Genomic DNA, 16,979 nt, shown 5'->3' on the forward strand with positions numbered 1-16,979 from the left:
TCGGAGATGGTTGTATTTTGTATTGAGAGACATTATTCAATATTCACTATTCAGTATATCTAGAATTGCTTCTCTCGTATTAAAGATTTATCAACACTTCTGCAACCTTGTGTTCTGACGTCAGACGAGGAATGCCTACGTTGTTAGGTTAGGTCTGTTAGGTTTGGTTCTATTAGCATAAATACACTGCAAATTTATTATTTATGCTAAGATAACTAAACCTAGCTTGCCTAATCTAACAACTTGTGCATTTAGCCTAAAAATACCAGTCTCTCGTGACGTCAGAACGAAAGTTTGCAGAAGTGTTGTGCGATAAGGCAGACGAGAACCAACACTGAAACAGCTGACAATCGATTTGAGATCATATGATGCATTCGTGGGTGGTTGATAGTTTGGTGTTGTCATCGTTGTAATGCTTTAATGTATTATTGTGCGATGGGTTGTTGTTTTAGTTGCAAAGAAGATGATTCTTCGCAGGTAATTTTCCACGTAGTGTCGCATCATTTAACACTAGGAAGTGTTAAGTGTAGAGGATCGCATGTAATAATTTTCCTCAGCAGACATTAATATGCCCAAATACAAATTATACAACGTAATTGAACAATATGCGAGTAAAACGTAGACTGTCCTGACAAAATTATTAATGTTCAGTGAAGTGACATTTCATGTTTCACAAATCTGAAAGGATATGACAGTAAAATACTATTTCTTATTTGTCATAGAAATGTCATGCCGGTATTGAACGTACAGAAATTGAATTAGATTATTGTTGATTTTCTATTTCAAGAAATTCACGATTCCTACCATGTGCTTCTAGCAATAGGCTATTTGTGCTATTCAACATATATGCGTATTTATCACTCACTTTCCTAACTGCACGTAGTGAGGAAAAATGAAAACACTAAAGCCGATTCAATTTTTCATTGAAACTTTGCATTCACGACCCAACAAAATCGACAATTGAAATTCGTTGAACAACGTTCTTATTGCAAATCTTGAAATGTCTGAAGTTGCACCTGCACACGATCAAAGATATATTTGTCATTCACATTTTACCAAAAGGTGGCAGTGTGTACGACAAGAAAAAGAGTTAAATAGAATAACGAAATAATTTTCTCTCCAAAGAAAGATGTATGGTAGTCAAAAGGGTACCAGTTAGATATGCCGGAGACACATTTAACTCGTTTATTTTCAAATAAAAATCATTTCTACTTACCTCGGTAAAAATTTACTATCCTTCGGACACCTCTAATTTTTTCGTTTCGTCAATTTTTGACATTCGTACTTACGTATCTGCTTCGCGGAACATTCCTGAAGGTGTATCAACGTTGTTTTGATGAAATTAATTGCAATTTTTCACATTACCAGTACGTCTTTCTGATAGGCCTTTTCGCTTGCCTGAGACGAACCAACCTTACCACGCGCCAATGGTTCGCAATTATTTCCAATTTCTATATCCTGATACTAACACGACACCAAATTTTAACTATGTTTCCTAACCTAACAGAACTAACCTATCCACGTGCCAATGGTTCGTGGGGCTAGCTATTCTCCGTCGGAGAATGAATTTTCAACTAACAACATGAATTTCAGCTATGAAACATTCCCACATCACACAAAACACCTTCTCGATGTTCGACAATGCTACAGGAACGTATTACGGTAAGTAGTTTCTTCTGTAAAAATAAATAGATGTGTCCGAAGGATAGTAAACAAGTACCGCACAGGCTATTCACGAAACTTTTTTAATCGAAAATTGTTCCACAAACCATTCACGGAAGTTTAGGTTAGGAAAATTTAGAAAAATAAATTTAAAGAAAAAAAAAATAATAACTTTCGTACACATCTAGAGCCACTTCCCATCCCATGCAATGTGTAGCTTACATATACTAGAACATTTAGGACATTCCATTTCTTCCTTCACAATTCCATGTTCAATTAAAAAATCTCGTGGGTCTTCAATATCTGGGCACATTTTCACAACACTACCTAGACACGTCATCTTGTCAAACTACCGCGTGGTTGCTACATAACCGAACGCACGGAACATTTGATTCACATAGTCGACGGTGAATGACAAAAAATACCTTACTTACAGGCCAAATAAGTTGCACGATTCAAAAAAACAATTTCCCCGGCTTCAGAAAGTCCACATGAACTCAATTCTGTGAGTACTTCCTCGTCTTTTCTCCTGTAAATTTCAAGAAATGTGTCTCCGGCTTATCTAATCGTTACTGTCAAAAGTATAGTGATTACATTTCTGGGTATTAGAGTCTAAATGGAAGATGAGACACCAGAGAAACTATTTAATCATAATGACATAAAACCATTTCATACAATATAATTTCCACAGATATATATGTAGTTGTTTTTCAGGTAATGGTTCAGATTGTTTTATGATTTTTTTTAATTATCTTAGCAGAAAGACTAATTATCGTAAAATTTTGGAAGTCATCGTCACACGAAATTTGAATCTTCCTTGAAGTAATGAGCACTGTTTGGATTCGAAAGAAAGTTATTTATCGTTGAAAAAGAACAACTTAAAAATTAGGTACCAGTTTTATAGATCGGAGAGACATTAAAATTGGATATTGTGTGTTTCGCATGGTTCATACTTACCAATTGTGGGTAAAAATGCGATATCGCCCGAATGGATTTCTTCAAATTTACACGAGAAACTACTTACTGAAATCAGTTTCTGTAGCATTGTTGAAGTTCTTAGAGGTATTTTCTTTCGCAGAAACTAAAAACTATGCTCCAGAACAAGAAATAATTTTCTGTAAAGCGACAACATTATGCTGTTGTTTCTATTATGTACCTGCAGATGGCGCGAGCGTCGAAAGTAACGTGGTCTCGCCAGTGTTTCCAGACGTGCCTTTTTTACGATATTTTTTTTAACTATGCTAACCTAACCTAACCTTGCCGGAAATGGTCCGTGGGGGCTATCGTGAATGGTTTTTGGGACTATCCGTCAGTGGTTTTTGGAGCTATCCATCAGTGGTTCATGGGGCTATCCGTCAATGGTTTGTGGGGCTATCATGAATGGTTTTTTGGGCTATCCGTCAATGGTTCATGGGGCTATCGTGAATAATTTTTGGGGCTATCCATCAATAGTTTGTGGGGCTATCGTGAATGGTTTTTTGGGGCTATCCGTCAATGGTTTGTGATGACATAATGAACACGAAAGTAGGTATTTTTCAGTTAGGAAGGTTGAAACCCTGCATACCCACTCCAAATCGACGAAACACAAGCACGATGCGTGACGATCCATGACGAATGCATGCCATATTGTATGTTACCCAAGTGGAACAAGGAAGACAAATAATGACTCGTAATATGAAAAGTTGACACTATTTTATGGAAAATGGCATAACTTCACCTTAAAGAATCTTCCGCAATGCAGAATAGGTAAGTATCAATGCTAAAATTAACGAAATAAACGAGTGAGAGGTGGTTGGGTGATATCGCATAATTACCCAATTGTGTATTGCGCAGCATTGTTCAAGGTGCCATTATGCTTGTTACACGAAAACAAACACAATTTTTCACATAGAGAGTAATTTTTATTCCTTTTTTCGCTTCCTTAACACACAATATGGCGGGCAAAACTTGACTACTGTAGTGGGTATGCAGTGTTTCCAACCTTCTTCACCAAAAAATACCTACTATCGTGTTTGTCACGTGTGCAAATTGTACATTATGCACGGTTTACTGACGGATAGCCCCACAAACCATTCCGATAAGGTTAGATTTGGTTAGGTTAGGCAAGCATAGTTAAAAAAAGCGGGTTGGAAACACCGACAGGGGGTTACATCATCAAGCGTATGCAGCATCCGGTTCACATAGGGAAAACAATGCCAATTGTTCGTCGGTGAGGTATTTCTTTTGAAAAATATATGATTTCCCGGTCAAATAGATTCCACGATAAAAGAAAATACCTCGACGAACGTTGGAAACCTTAGAGCAACTCATTTCCGTAAGTAGTTTCTTATGGAAAAATGAAGAAATGTGTCTCCAATATATGAAACTGTTACCAAAAACTACATTATGCAAGCATGCGTGCTTCCCATAGACAAGGTATTCTACATTGACACGCGACAGTAAATATCGTAGGCTAGTGGGAATGAATGTAGAAGTAAATCGCAATCATTAAAATTCCAATCTCCGCTAAACATCTATAACTTGTTCATTCTGTGATTTTTCATATTCGTACTTACGTATTCTGCATTGCAAAGGATTGTTGAAGATAGAATTTTGCTTTTTAAACGAAAATATTACCTATTTTCGACATATCGAGTAATTATTGTTCGTTGTTTTTCCCTTCGGTAACATGCAATATGGTGTTGACAGGTTGACTAGCATTGTCCATGCAGTGTTTCCAACCTTCTTGACCGAAAAATACCTAGTATCACGAACCATGCACGGATAGCCCCAAAAACCATTCAATAACCCCACGAACCATGCACGGCAAGGTTAGGTTAGCTTAGGTAAGGCAAACACAGTTAAAATTGTTATTGAACATCAGCTGCAAAACCACGTGGTTGGAAACACTAACCAGGGGTTACGTCATGAAACGCATGGAACATCTGATCCACTTAGTGGAAGGTAATGGCGGCAAGAGCTTTTGTGCATCGGAGAGACATTAACGTCGAAAAATACATGATTTACCTGCCGGATAAATTGAACTAAGGGAGAAAACACTTCCATGATCTTCCTAAAGTCTACAGAAACTCAGTTCCGTAAGTACTTTCTCCTGTAAATGTGAAAAATTTTACCTTGGAATCTTAGTAGGGACTTTATTTTAATGCTAAGAGAACCAAACCTGACCTGCCTAACCTAACCACAAAAGCATATATTGAACAAAATCTTAAGTAATTTGGGCCATTTTTCATTTTGTTTATCTCGGGGACAATTTAAGATGAACACAAAATATATTTTACGGTTGATTGTCAAGTTCAATTTATTATCACATTCATCACTGCTGTAGAAATATATATTATTCTTGATTGTACAAATGCAATTAAATAAATACAGACAAGATTGTTCCACCTATGCTTTTTGCAACTCATAATCATGTGTTTATAATTTCCACATCACTTTGTCTCCCCCCTCCCACACAGAATAGAAATAAATAGCATTCTGTACCTTGATGCTTTCTTTTCGATAATTTCAATAGCATGTGCTCCGAATGGGCGACAAGTCTTTCATGTAAGGCTTTATTTAGAGCCACTCCTAATTAGAAATTCTTGGTCATTAACCACAAATGCGAGAAGAATTTTAAGTGTTATGTCTATTTCTTGTGTGTTGCATTACATTGTCCACTCACATATTTTTTTTAATTCAATGAATGATAATAATCATATTTTTAACCATGATGCTCTTTCATTAGTCCTATAGTGCAAGGCCTCGATAGACTATGTCTACACATTTGCAGAGTTGTATGTTACAGTAAGGAAGAAATAAATCAGACAGTACATCACAAAAATTTACAGGTATTTTTATTGTAAAGATCACGATGCATAAAGAATAGTTTGGTGCACTATTACTGTGATCGAGTACATAGGCTCTTTAAATTGTTACAGGGTGTCATGTGTTGTATAACACACATATATCATATGTAATACATTTTTGTGGATTCCTCCTCATCCTTTGTAAAAGGAAAAGTTCTTGATAACCATCTGTGTAAGATGTAAAGTGGAGCATGTGAGAAAGTGCGACAAAGGGTTAAAAAAATATTAACACCATGAAACCTAACTATTGCAATTAGACATAAATTATCATTTCTAATTCCAAAGATGAAAAACCTAGTCACTACTTGCAATAACAAATGAGCAGATAGGGCAGCAGTCCTATTCATTGCCAGATCAGAAATGAACTACAATTTATTAACTCTGCATTAATTGTACTACCCAATGAAAGTGTCAAACAACAGGATCCAACACGTTGGTTTCACACGAAAGTGACAAGCAACACAGTCCTTTCCAGTCTGCAAAAAAGCATTTACTGTGCATGCGCGACTAAACACACCGATGGGACATGATGCACACCATTGATGACACAGCCTAGTCCAAGTGACAAATAGCATGTGTTGCTTTTCTGTATGAAAGGTTGCATTTATTTCTGAAGGCTTGTTTCCAAGTGATGTGTGTCAGTTTAGTTTGAGGAAAATTTCAGACTGAAGCCAAACGTGACACAGGTTGCTTGGGGATGAAACAGTCAACAGTAACGTTTCACACTGTAGGCGCATGACAGGCCACACAAGCCTGCATTCGATTGGTGAAATCCTCAATTGATGCATGTCACTCGTCTCTTCAATGTGAAATCTCCCCGAAAGTTCCTGTAAAGTATATTACTTTTGTCTCAAGTTTTTTTTTCTCTCCACAGGTTGGAGAGGTTAATGAGAGAACACGTCTGTTGGTTGATCCTGTAAGCAATAGTACAGCTATTCAGAGAGACCACAGGTAAATAACTAATGAAATGAATTTGTTGACAAGTCGGTTTGTCTGGTAATTAAAACACAATAAATGTTTTCCTTTTATTATTTTTGCAGAAGTAGAAAGTGTGTATTGGTTGATCAGTTATTTTGGTTCTCATTACATTCTGCAGTTCTTTTCTTGTGGGTTATGCAGTTACACTAATGAGATTATATAATAGTTATATGACATTTTGAATAATCGTAAATACTTGCAAAAAAGTTTAAAAACAGGAGAATGCCTCTGAAGGAACAAAAAAAGACTATAAAATTATAGTTATGCACAAAAATAAGAGTTGGCAAATTTGTCCATTTCTGTTTTCATTCACATTTTTTTTTTACCATTCTGTGAGTTGTACTGATATTGTCATCTATTCTGTGAATGTTTTTTTTTCTTATTCAAATCTAGAACTTTGCCTTTCATTATAGAAAGTAATTAAGATTTGTGATGAATAATTTCCCTACAGTTTTGAATGAATTAAAATCGTTGGGTGCATCAGTGTGCACGGGGAAATATCCCCCTAAAATTTTTACCTGACTTGAGTGTTATGCATATATGTAAGAACATACTGAGCATATTTTGTGCATAAAGATTTTTGATTTCACTTTTATATGCTTGCATGAATCGATTAGATGAACAATGATAAGTGCACCATAAACACACAGTGTTGTGGTATTTAGAGTAGGTACCTTTGGTTACCTTAGTATTTACACCTGTTCCTGTCAAGAATATGCATATATTATCCGTACAAAAGAAAATCCCAAAATAATCTTTGCAATTTAGCATCCAAACTTCAAGCTTATTTCTGCACTCATCTCCAACATTCTAAATGCATTCCTAATTCTCTTGTACAGCTTGTGAAAATCGTTACATAATTAGTTCTTAGACCAATCTGCTTCATATGCAAATATAGATTTAAACATTTCAAGTCAAAACTATAGGATTTTTGTAGTGTATATTCTTTTAATGCAATCTTGTATTTTTTTTTATCCATTACAGTGATGACTTTATTGCTCGCTACCCAAATTCGTTACCAAAGAAGACAGATGAGCAATCAGCACTGAATAGAATTTTGCATGAAACTGCTAAGTAAGTACACATAGTTTTGTAACCAAATGTAAAAATAATCAATTTCATTCATTGTCAAATTTACAGTTATTACTTTCTTTCCAATTGAAATTAAACTATGAAATTGTAGAGTGTAGGGGAGGCTTAGGCACATTTGAGCATTACAAATTTTATTGATTTATTTCATAGTCAAAATTGTGTTATTACTTTTTAATAGAAAAATAAACAAAAGCAGTCGTCACAAAAATCAAAATTTATTTTGCAAGTTAAATGCATTAAACAAAATATCGGTAATATGTTCAAATCTGCCTCATGCAAGAAAGATATTTGAACATTCATGGGGCAGTTTTAAACAATAGCCCCGTCTAGTTTGCTGCACATTTTGACTCTCTTTGCTGCAACACCGAGTCATCTAGTTTGTTGATTTGGAGTCAAGTAGCGTATGTGGTGTCTGCACCGTTTGCACTACCTTCTGGACCGGTGTATGTGTGGTGTATGGTCACGTGGAGAGTGCTAACTAATCAAATTAACGTTTAAAGTAGCAGACAGGCATTCGTTGAATCTTCTGAACTTGAACAACGCTTTCCGTCGACTTGGTTGAACGTCATTTCCTTGCACCACCCTGACACTGGAATACACCTGCACTGCACAGAGTGTCAAAAAGTGCAGCGAACTAGATGGGGCTAATGTCTTGTTTTTATTAATCTTATTGGAAAACAAATTTTTAATACTAAATATGTACTATTATTTTAAATGATCGTCACCTTTGTGTTGGTTTTAGCTGTAGACGATAGCTCGAAATCTTTAGAGAATAGCCATATCTCGTGCTCTGTAAATGCCAATGTAATATTCTTCGTCGCAAATGAAGTTAAATCGATTGTGTTTCTGAAAGATGCCAGATCGTGAATCGTGATGCATTTTCCAGGATTGGCTATCATCCAGTCGTTTTATTTATTTTTATTTGTTTTGATTTGATTTGGTTTATTTTACTTCGCTTTTTGTGCCACTTTTGGCTAATTTGCGAAGATGGGAATGAGTGATGATATGATGAAGTTGATGAATGGACACTCACAAACATCCATCCCCAGGCCAGGATTCGAACCCGGGATCCCTGGCATCGTAGCGCGATGTGCTAACCACTTCACCATGGGGGCCGGCTGCAGTCGTTTTGTGCCACTAGTAGTTTTCCCTTAGAAAGTTCCATCAGGCCAACACATAGTGGCTGGATTCTTTGCATTCACTGAGGAGAAAATGTTACTGGAACTATTCCATTCTCTTGTGCAAACAGAATAGGAAGAATGCAATGGCTTTTGTGGTTACCCATTAGTAAAATAGTTTGCTACATCTAGCAAGTTTCTGAACATATTCAAGAAATGTTGTAAACAGAGTTCTTGCCATCCATGAACTTTTACATGGACTGTTCACCATTTAAAATCCCGTGAAATGCATTAGTTAAAATTTTTATGATGAACTTACGGAAACTTTGATCTTTGTTCAAATGTACCCCAAGAGTGCTGTTCAAATCTGCCCCACAGGGCTATGACAGACCAATTCATCATGGGGAAAAGCTAATAGATTTTACATACATTTCACAATAGTAGCACACAAACTTATCTATAAGCAATAATATTCTATAACCAAAGACACTTCTGGGCCATCTACATGGTTGTTATCATCTTGCAACTTTTGACGAGAGGAATTATGTTTAGACACATCATATCACCCTAAATGTTTAGGAACTGATGAATGGTCTGACTACCGGCTGACAGGGCATCTTCTGGGCTGTCTTCTACTACCACTGCTATCAACTCCACACAATTTCTTTGCTTTTCGGGGAAATTCAAATGTGTCCCAGTCTCCCTTACTTTTGCTCTGAAGTAAATATTAAATTAGCATTATGTTATCTTAATATGAATTTTTCAGATTTAAAATTGCATACCCCCATTTAATTTTTGGTCTTGAAATTGTCCAAATTTTAACTTCAAAATATGGATTTATGCTATCATTGTGAAATTTTATATAATTTTCTACATTTTGTTTTTCCATTTTCGAATCATATCTAACGTACATTTCATTATCATTTCAACCAGTAGTGTGATAGATGTAGCTGCATTAGACTCTCATAATCTGCAACATCACGAGTATTTGGAGCGTGTGAAGCAGTACTCACAGAAGTTGCACAGCATGTCGTCTTTTGCTAGATGGAGCCAGCAGCCACATCAGCAGTGTCTATTGGTGGACATTCCTGCTCCAGAAAAGACTTTGGCAGCTGAGCCTTATGCACTTGGGGACCTGCATATTGTAAGTATATTATACTTGTTTGCACATTCCCTGTAATAACATTGAGAGATCAGTATAATGTTCATGTCTATTATCTTTATTTGCTCTTTCCCTTGCTAACATCGAGAGGTAAATACAATGTTGAAATTTAGAGATATTCCTGTACAGTGTAGGTTGGCTTAATTACAGGCTTTCGGGATCAATTTTGATTTTTTTATACATCAGGGAAGAGAAATTACATATTTGTGGTGGACTCTTTTTAAATCGAACTTGGAAAGTTGGTTCGATTCCAGGGGTGGGTGATCTTAAAATTTTTGCAGCCTTGTCCCGCATAAAGTGTCTCTGGGGGCTCACCCAGCCTCAAATCAATGGGTACCTGGAGGTGGGGGGGGGGGGGTAAAGGGAGCCAGAGTGCGGTGCTGATCACGTCACCTCCAAAATGGCCAAGATTGCGTGTATGGGGCCGTGCCCCCACATCCCCTAACAAATTATTCAGTAATTCGAACAGAAGTTTATTCCTATTGAAGCCAATGTTAAAATTCATATGTAATTCCAATTTTCATACCTTTTATTTGCATAATTCAAAGGAGCTTTCCTGAGACAGCCATAGGAAAGAGAAGGTTTCTGTGTGCTATCAGTCTCAACGCCACAACTTGAGCTCTGGGGAGGAAGTATTAGAGTTTACCGCGGAGTCAATGACAACCCTCATAGTAAATTATCTGCCCTTCAAAAGCAGTGTTTGCAACCGCACTAATTCCTTGCTATTTAATAAATGTTACCAGAATGTTGGTGATAGATGCCCTACAACGTCTTTGTCACATTGCCACTTTTTGGCACCATAGGATGTTTGTTCATTTGTTCTTAAGTTTAAATTTTAGTTTAAAGTGGGATCTGAACCACCATGTGTCTCCACCGGGTATCGAACCTGGGACCCCTTTATTACAAGGTGATGACGTTACCACTATGCCATCTGGGAGGCTCGTTTATGTGTGTGTGATCTAAATAGTGTAGCGTATTGACCCAAGGGTTGGGTAGAAGTGACAAGTCTGCTATTATTCTTAATGTAGCAGGAAGATGAGAAATGAATGCTGAATAAGTAATTAGGAAAATGTTAGGGTATTGACTTGAGAGGCTGTTGTGGAATTGAGAGTTCACGAGTAGACAGTATCGGGGATTAAGTGCGCAAGGGTGTGAGGAGAGTGAGTTCTGACAGGATGGTCAGATATGTGATGGTGACAATTGAGATTATCGAGAGGACAATCTGTGGGAATAACCAACATCCGGATGAGGGGCAGGTAAAGTCCTTTTCCTAATTACATCCATATAGGTTCAGTCGTGGAGAGTACAAAATCCATTTATTGCACATGTAAATTCTTTTGCCATTCCTTTGAACGTAACGTCTTGCATATCTCACATTTAGGCCAAGCGAGTGATAACCATCTGGAAGATAAATGATGAATAGCTACACCACCCAAGAGGCAACTCAGGGTTTCTGGTTCGATCCCAACGCAGTATTAACATTGCGTTACATGGTGGAGTGCTGGGATTTTCATCTATTTCATCCCGAAATACGATGAAAATAATAGAGCCTCACGGCTCTTCAGTGTTTCGGCAGCCATGATTATCTCTCAAGATATCCACACGCAATACAATGTCTGGTTATTCCACATTTACTTGATGTGACCCCAAATCCAAAATTGATTTTTTCTCTCAACTTCTTTAAACCTGTAGGTACAGTATTGTCCACAACGTAAGAATCTCTTACAAGCCTTCTAATAACCCCTTTATCGAAATTATCCATTATAGCTTTTCTTGCACATTTTCTGCATTTCCCAGGAGTTGAAAACTTTCCCTTTTTCATGAAAATCCCTTTTAATCCTTTTAAGAGTGGCCAGCGGTTCTCTTTTGGGCTTGCTTCAATCGTAGCATTGGTCTTGGACTGATTGATTTAGTTTATTTTACTTCGCTTTTTTGACACTCTTGGCTAATCGCAAAGATGAGGATGAGTGATAATGTGATGATATTGATGAAGGGACACTCACAAAAAAACTACCATCCACATACTGGGATTCGAGCCCGGGACTCCTGGCATCGTAGCATGCTGTGCTAACCACTCTGCCACGGAGGTCGGCGGGTATCTTTGCAAACGAGGCTTGTGCTTCTCCCACATTTCTTGCCTGGCTTCGCAATGCGTATCTTTCGCCGAATTATGCAAATCTAAGTCTAAACTGAGCGACCAGGTAATTTTTTTTTTTTTGCAACTATACGTGGCAACATTGAAATTTTGGTTCACCAGCCTGCCTTTTTCTTGACAAATCCCATATGGCTCCCTCCTATTTCCCTTTCCCCAGAGCTCAAGTTATCGCGCGAGGCCTATAGTATACAACCTCCACTCTCTCTCTTCAATAGCATGGTATTGCCCACCCCTTTTGTGTGCAGGTGTTCCTTCTTGAACCCTCTTCCCTGCTAGCCAAAGTCTTCTTATCTGTCCTCACTTGTCAGTTGTGATTAGTCAGGGTACATTGTTCGCAATGTCAAAGCACAGCATGTATACTAGCTTAACATTAGAGGAAAAAGTAGAAGTCCAAGAGAAGAAGAAAAGTGATTTTTGTTAAATTGAATTTTGGATAATTTGATTTTTAATCTCTGTTTACCGTAAGAATGAAGTCAGTGTAAACAAATACACATAGCTTGTGTGGTATTTCAATGGCAGTTGCACATAGGAATGCAGTGTACAGTGGGATGCATAAGTATTACCAAAAAAATTGTCCATCGTCATGTTTTTATGCAATGAGAGCTTCATGAATCGATACAAGACACAGAAGAAGCTGCTGAAAACCTCTGCACCAATATACGTAAACATCTATCCCTTAAAATACATATACGATTCAAGACAAAAATCAATGAAAATAGTCGTGGACAATTTGCCGAGGAATACTTGTGCACCCCACTGTACACGATAAAGCCACACCCCTCAACGTAGCTACTAGTAGTGAAGTTGTTGAACCTTATGTCATAAACTGTGCAACTACAACCATCATACTTATGGACACAATAAGACCTGAACCATCAAATAGAAAAAGGAGTCAGAATTCACATGGTTTTGTTTACATTAACTTTGTTCTTACAGTGGATGGAGAATAAATATGTACATCAATCATCCAGTATATACAGTAGAATTGGTTTAATTTTATATTTTGGACTGGGAAATGTATTTCTTAATTTCTTTATTAATAAAACCCAAACATTAACATCAGTGACACTTAATGAGCATCCCATCCATAACTTCAGACCAAATGTGAACATGGGAAACAGTTGTGGCATGGATGTATCATTTTGTTTGTCCCATTATTGAAATTGACCCAGAAGATAGAAAAGTGACGTAAAATAACCAAAAAGTTAATTGTTTGTTGTACTAAGAAATTGTGATTTTGCATTATGCATAAATCTACTTATGATACACAACTACACTTCATTCATTGTGGATTGAGTTAGTGTTTTAAGTCTACTTTATGCACAGTAAGGCTAATCGGGGACTGGACCTACAGTTTAAAGTGGGATCCGAACCACTATGTGCCTCCACCAGGTATCGATCTCGGGACCCCTTGATTACAAGGCAACGATGCTACCACTATGCCATTGGAGAGGCCTCATTCGTTGTGGATAAAAATGGACAAGTTTTTTTTTTCCACTGCAACCTCCAGGCTTTCTAATTTTTCAACTTATCCTGCATATCATTGTAGAATCCCTAATTTCAAACCATGTACCAGTACCAGTCAAGAAATCAACAGGTAGGTCAAGAAAGTCACAAAATTATGCTTGTGGTGAAGAATTTTTTTTCCATTTTTTTACAGTATAGTGAACTTACATTGTTTTATACCTGTACTCGGAGTTGATAATATTGAATATTTGGAAATCTGAAATTGTGTTGAGTTGTGGTTAAGATTTGTTTACTTTATTTCTTAAGAATTACATTCTTGTACGCATGGACTTTTGTAAAAATTTTAAAGAAAGTAATGTGGCCATTCCCCATCCAGGATGAAGTCTGAAACATTAATTTTTACAAGCAAGTCTAAATCTTTTGTTAAAGTACAGCTTCAGTCTTAAACTTGACCGTCCTTGTAAGTTTTTTTTAACTAACTAACTCTCTAGCCTTCTTAAACCCAAAGGTTCATGGCTGCAGCAACACAGGCCTTCCATTTTTCCCTATCTTGAGCAAGTTCTATATACTCTTTTCCATCCCTACCTATTTCCCTTAGGTCCACCTCAACGTTGTCCCTCCATCTTCGTCTTGGCCTTTCTACATGTCTCTTACCATCAGGTTTCCCAACAAGAATCCTGTAAACTCCTCTTTTCTCTCCCATTCGTGCCACGTGGCCTGCCCACCTAAGTCTTCTTGATTTAATTATTCTAATAATATCTGGACATGAATACAAATTCTGTAGTTCTATATTATGTAACCTTCTCCACTCACCTGTCTCCTCATCCCTTTTAGGTCCAAAGATTTTCGTAAGGATCTTATTTTCAAATACTCTCAATTTATGTTCCTCTTTCAATGTAAGGGAACAAGTTTCGCATCCATATAATACTACAGGCAAAATTACTGTTTTGTATATTTTAACTTTTAGTTTCTTAGATATTAAACGAGAAGACAAAAGTTTATGAAGAGAGAAGTAACATGCATTTCCTGAATTAAGCTTACTTTTTATTTCCTCTTTAATATAATTTTCATTTGTTAATATTACTCCTAAGTTTTTTTTTATTGAATAAAAATATCTATTTTCTTAATTTCCAAGTATACCTAAGTAGCAGGCGATTAAATAAATGTTAAGAAAAATGAAAAAAAAAAAAGTCATGAAAAGTCAAGAAATTTGGACACCCTGATCTATCACCTGATATCTTCTTCCTGTCCTTCTTAGTCAGAGCCCCAGCTAATTTGTTTTTTCTCTTCTTCAACACTCCCAGCATTGCTCATTTCTCACGGACTCACTTCAGTGCAGCTTCATTTCTTTGTCCAATTTCACGCACTTCATTCTTTACCATAGTCAATTTCTAAAGCTTCTGTCCAATTTTCTGTACCTCTTAATAGCACCATGTTTGCTATTAATAGCCAGTGCTATGCTCCGCAAAATCATTTCTGTGAAAGGCCTCATTCACCTTTCCTATCCTAACTTTAACTTTCTGACTGCAGCTTGTCACTTCTTATGATACATCCAAGACAGGAGTTTATCAAGAAGATTGTTTTGAGAGAGAAGAATAAATCCAGTGTGAGGAATTTGATGAGGTGGTGTTAGGAATGTGTTGATAAAGAACTGATCCCAGCTACCTGGAGCTGTCGACTGGTTCATTTCTTTCATCTCATGTTAGTTTTCTGATAAACTTTTTTTCTCTTTCAGATCTCTATGGCACTAGATAGAGCACATAAGGCATTAGTTGACCTAAAAGTTGAACATAAAGAAGACTTAGTTGTACCATTTCAAATTCCGTGACCTGTTATTTCCACTAGAAGCAGTCACAGTTGTATATTTGTGTGCAGGTGAAGTGCCAGGTCTGGGACATGGTATGACCTGCTTGTCAACGTGTGAATGGTTCCACTTGCTCAAGCTCCTGTTTGAAGGAATTCATGAGGCGATGTATTGATGGGGGGGAGAAGCAACAAGTTTTGATATTTTTATTGTAAAATAATACATGTGGTTGTATTTTGGGGGCCATTGTAAGGAATTTGTTATTAGGAACTGCACATAAAAGGTGCTAAAGCTCCAAAAAAAATATTACAAATTATAAAATGTTTAATAGAAATCAGTTTATATATATACATAATTATGAATTGTGAATCAGCGCAATGCTGTTAGTATGTAACCTTCAATTCATCCATGACAGATCATGGTGATATAGACTTGTACATGTGATAATTTTGATAACACTGTTTTTTGTAAGTGTATAACTAAGTATTCTGTAAGAAATTAACATGATGCAACTACTACTGTAAACCTTTCCACCGTTTGTTTGTTAGTCAGATTTAATTCAATCTACTTATGAAATAAAACTTCTTGCAACACACACTCACCGATATAGCCACAGGTGTTAAAAAAACTATGACTGTTGTGTACTGCATCTGGTTATTGAGGGCTTCCACTGTTTTATTTTCTTCGCTGATGGAAAGCCAAGAGTTGTAAGTGAAACTTATTATAAATTAACTGCAAAGTGCCATGTTTTATAATTAATCATAGCAAGTGAATGCCGGATGAAAGTGTTGACCCGCCCAGAAATAATATTTTTAACAGTAGTATAGACAGATACTACACCTGTTCTCAAACTGATTAGATTATATATAGAAGTGGAGTTTCATTTTAATCCGTGATTGAATTAATATTCTGGAGCAGTGCTGCCAGTTTCTTGCATGTTGTGTGGTATCTGTTTTCAAAGTGACCTATGTATACAAGAAGAAAGTCAGATTTGTATGAAGATTTTTATGTGGCTGCTGAGAGAAGATATCATGAATGAAATGTTGACAAACTGCAAGCATTTGTACATTGTACTTAGAAATATGCACTATCATTTTGATTAAAATATGGAATCTCCAGCTTCATATTGTAAATAGTGAGTCATTCTTGTTTTTAGCAGTGCTTCAGTACAGATCTACATATTTACAACTGTGGGGAACATAAAAATTATATATTTAAAAATGTCTGTAGAAAGGAAAATACACATATATACTAAACACTAAACATTAAATTACTTGTTAAGGATATATTTTTCCCATTTTGTGTGCGTGATACATATTACCAAAGAGAAGGCAAGTTTCTGTTTGCTTAAAACTCTTAATTTTTATTTTACAATTTGTAGTAGTCATTTTTCCCCTGTGAAATACATCCTTTATGATGATAAGCTGTAATTTTCATTTGGCACTTTCCACTTATTTGGAACGATGTGAATGCAGGCATTTAAATTTCTGAGGATTTCAAGAGGCAAGAGCATGTTCTATTCAGCATATGGTGTTAGAAAGTATAAGTTACAGGGAACGTACATTATTTCTTGTATTGGGTTCATGTGTGGGAAAGGATTTATTTTTATCATTAGAACTAGTTCATTCAGATTCATTTCCAAGTTGCCTAACAGTCACATGTGGATATTTGCGTAAATTTTTCTTACACATCA

General features: G+C 36.5%; 1 protein-coding gene across 1 annotated transcript; it reads left to right on the plus strand.

Annotated features, from left to right (window-relative positions):
* The first annotated feature begins 342 nt into the window (after positions 1-342).
* Positions 343-16,701, plus strand: Lamtor1 (Late endosomal/lysosomal adaptor, MAPK and MTOR activator 1). Its single transcript, XM_083110158.1, has 5 exons — positions 343-477; positions 6,385-6,461; positions 7,473-7,562; positions 9,632-9,842; positions 15,218-16,701. The coding sequence occupies exons 1-5, from the start codon at positions 421-423 to the stop codon at positions 15,308-15,310; spliced, it is 528 nt and encodes a 175-aa protein (XP_082966284.1). The 5' UTR covers positions 343-420; the 3' UTR covers positions 15,311-16,701.
* Positions 16,702-16,979: the final 278 nt, after the last annotated feature.

This window comes from Lepisma saccharinum, chromosome 1 (genome assembly GCF_977018435.1).
Source record: "Lepisma saccharinum chromosome 1, izLepSacc3.1, whole genome shotgun sequence".
NCBI lineage: Eukaryota > Metazoa > Arthropoda > Insecta > Zygentoma > Lepismatidae > Lepisma > Lepisma saccharinum.

Excerpts from the sequence above, each read along its gene's own strand:
- Lamtor1 (XM_083110158.1), top strand. The coding sequence starts at position 421 with ATGTATTATTGTGCGATGGGTTGTTGTTTTAGTTGCAAAGAAGATGAT. Across the intron at positions 7,563-9,631 it reads ATTTTGCATGAAACTGCTAA|TAGTGTGATAGATGTAGCTG; the intron begins GTAAGTACACAT and ends CATTTCAACCAG. Across the intron at positions 9,843-15,217 it reads CACTTGGGGACCTGCATATT|ATCTCTATGGCACTAGATAG; the intron begins GTAAGTATATTA and ends TTTCTCTTTCAG.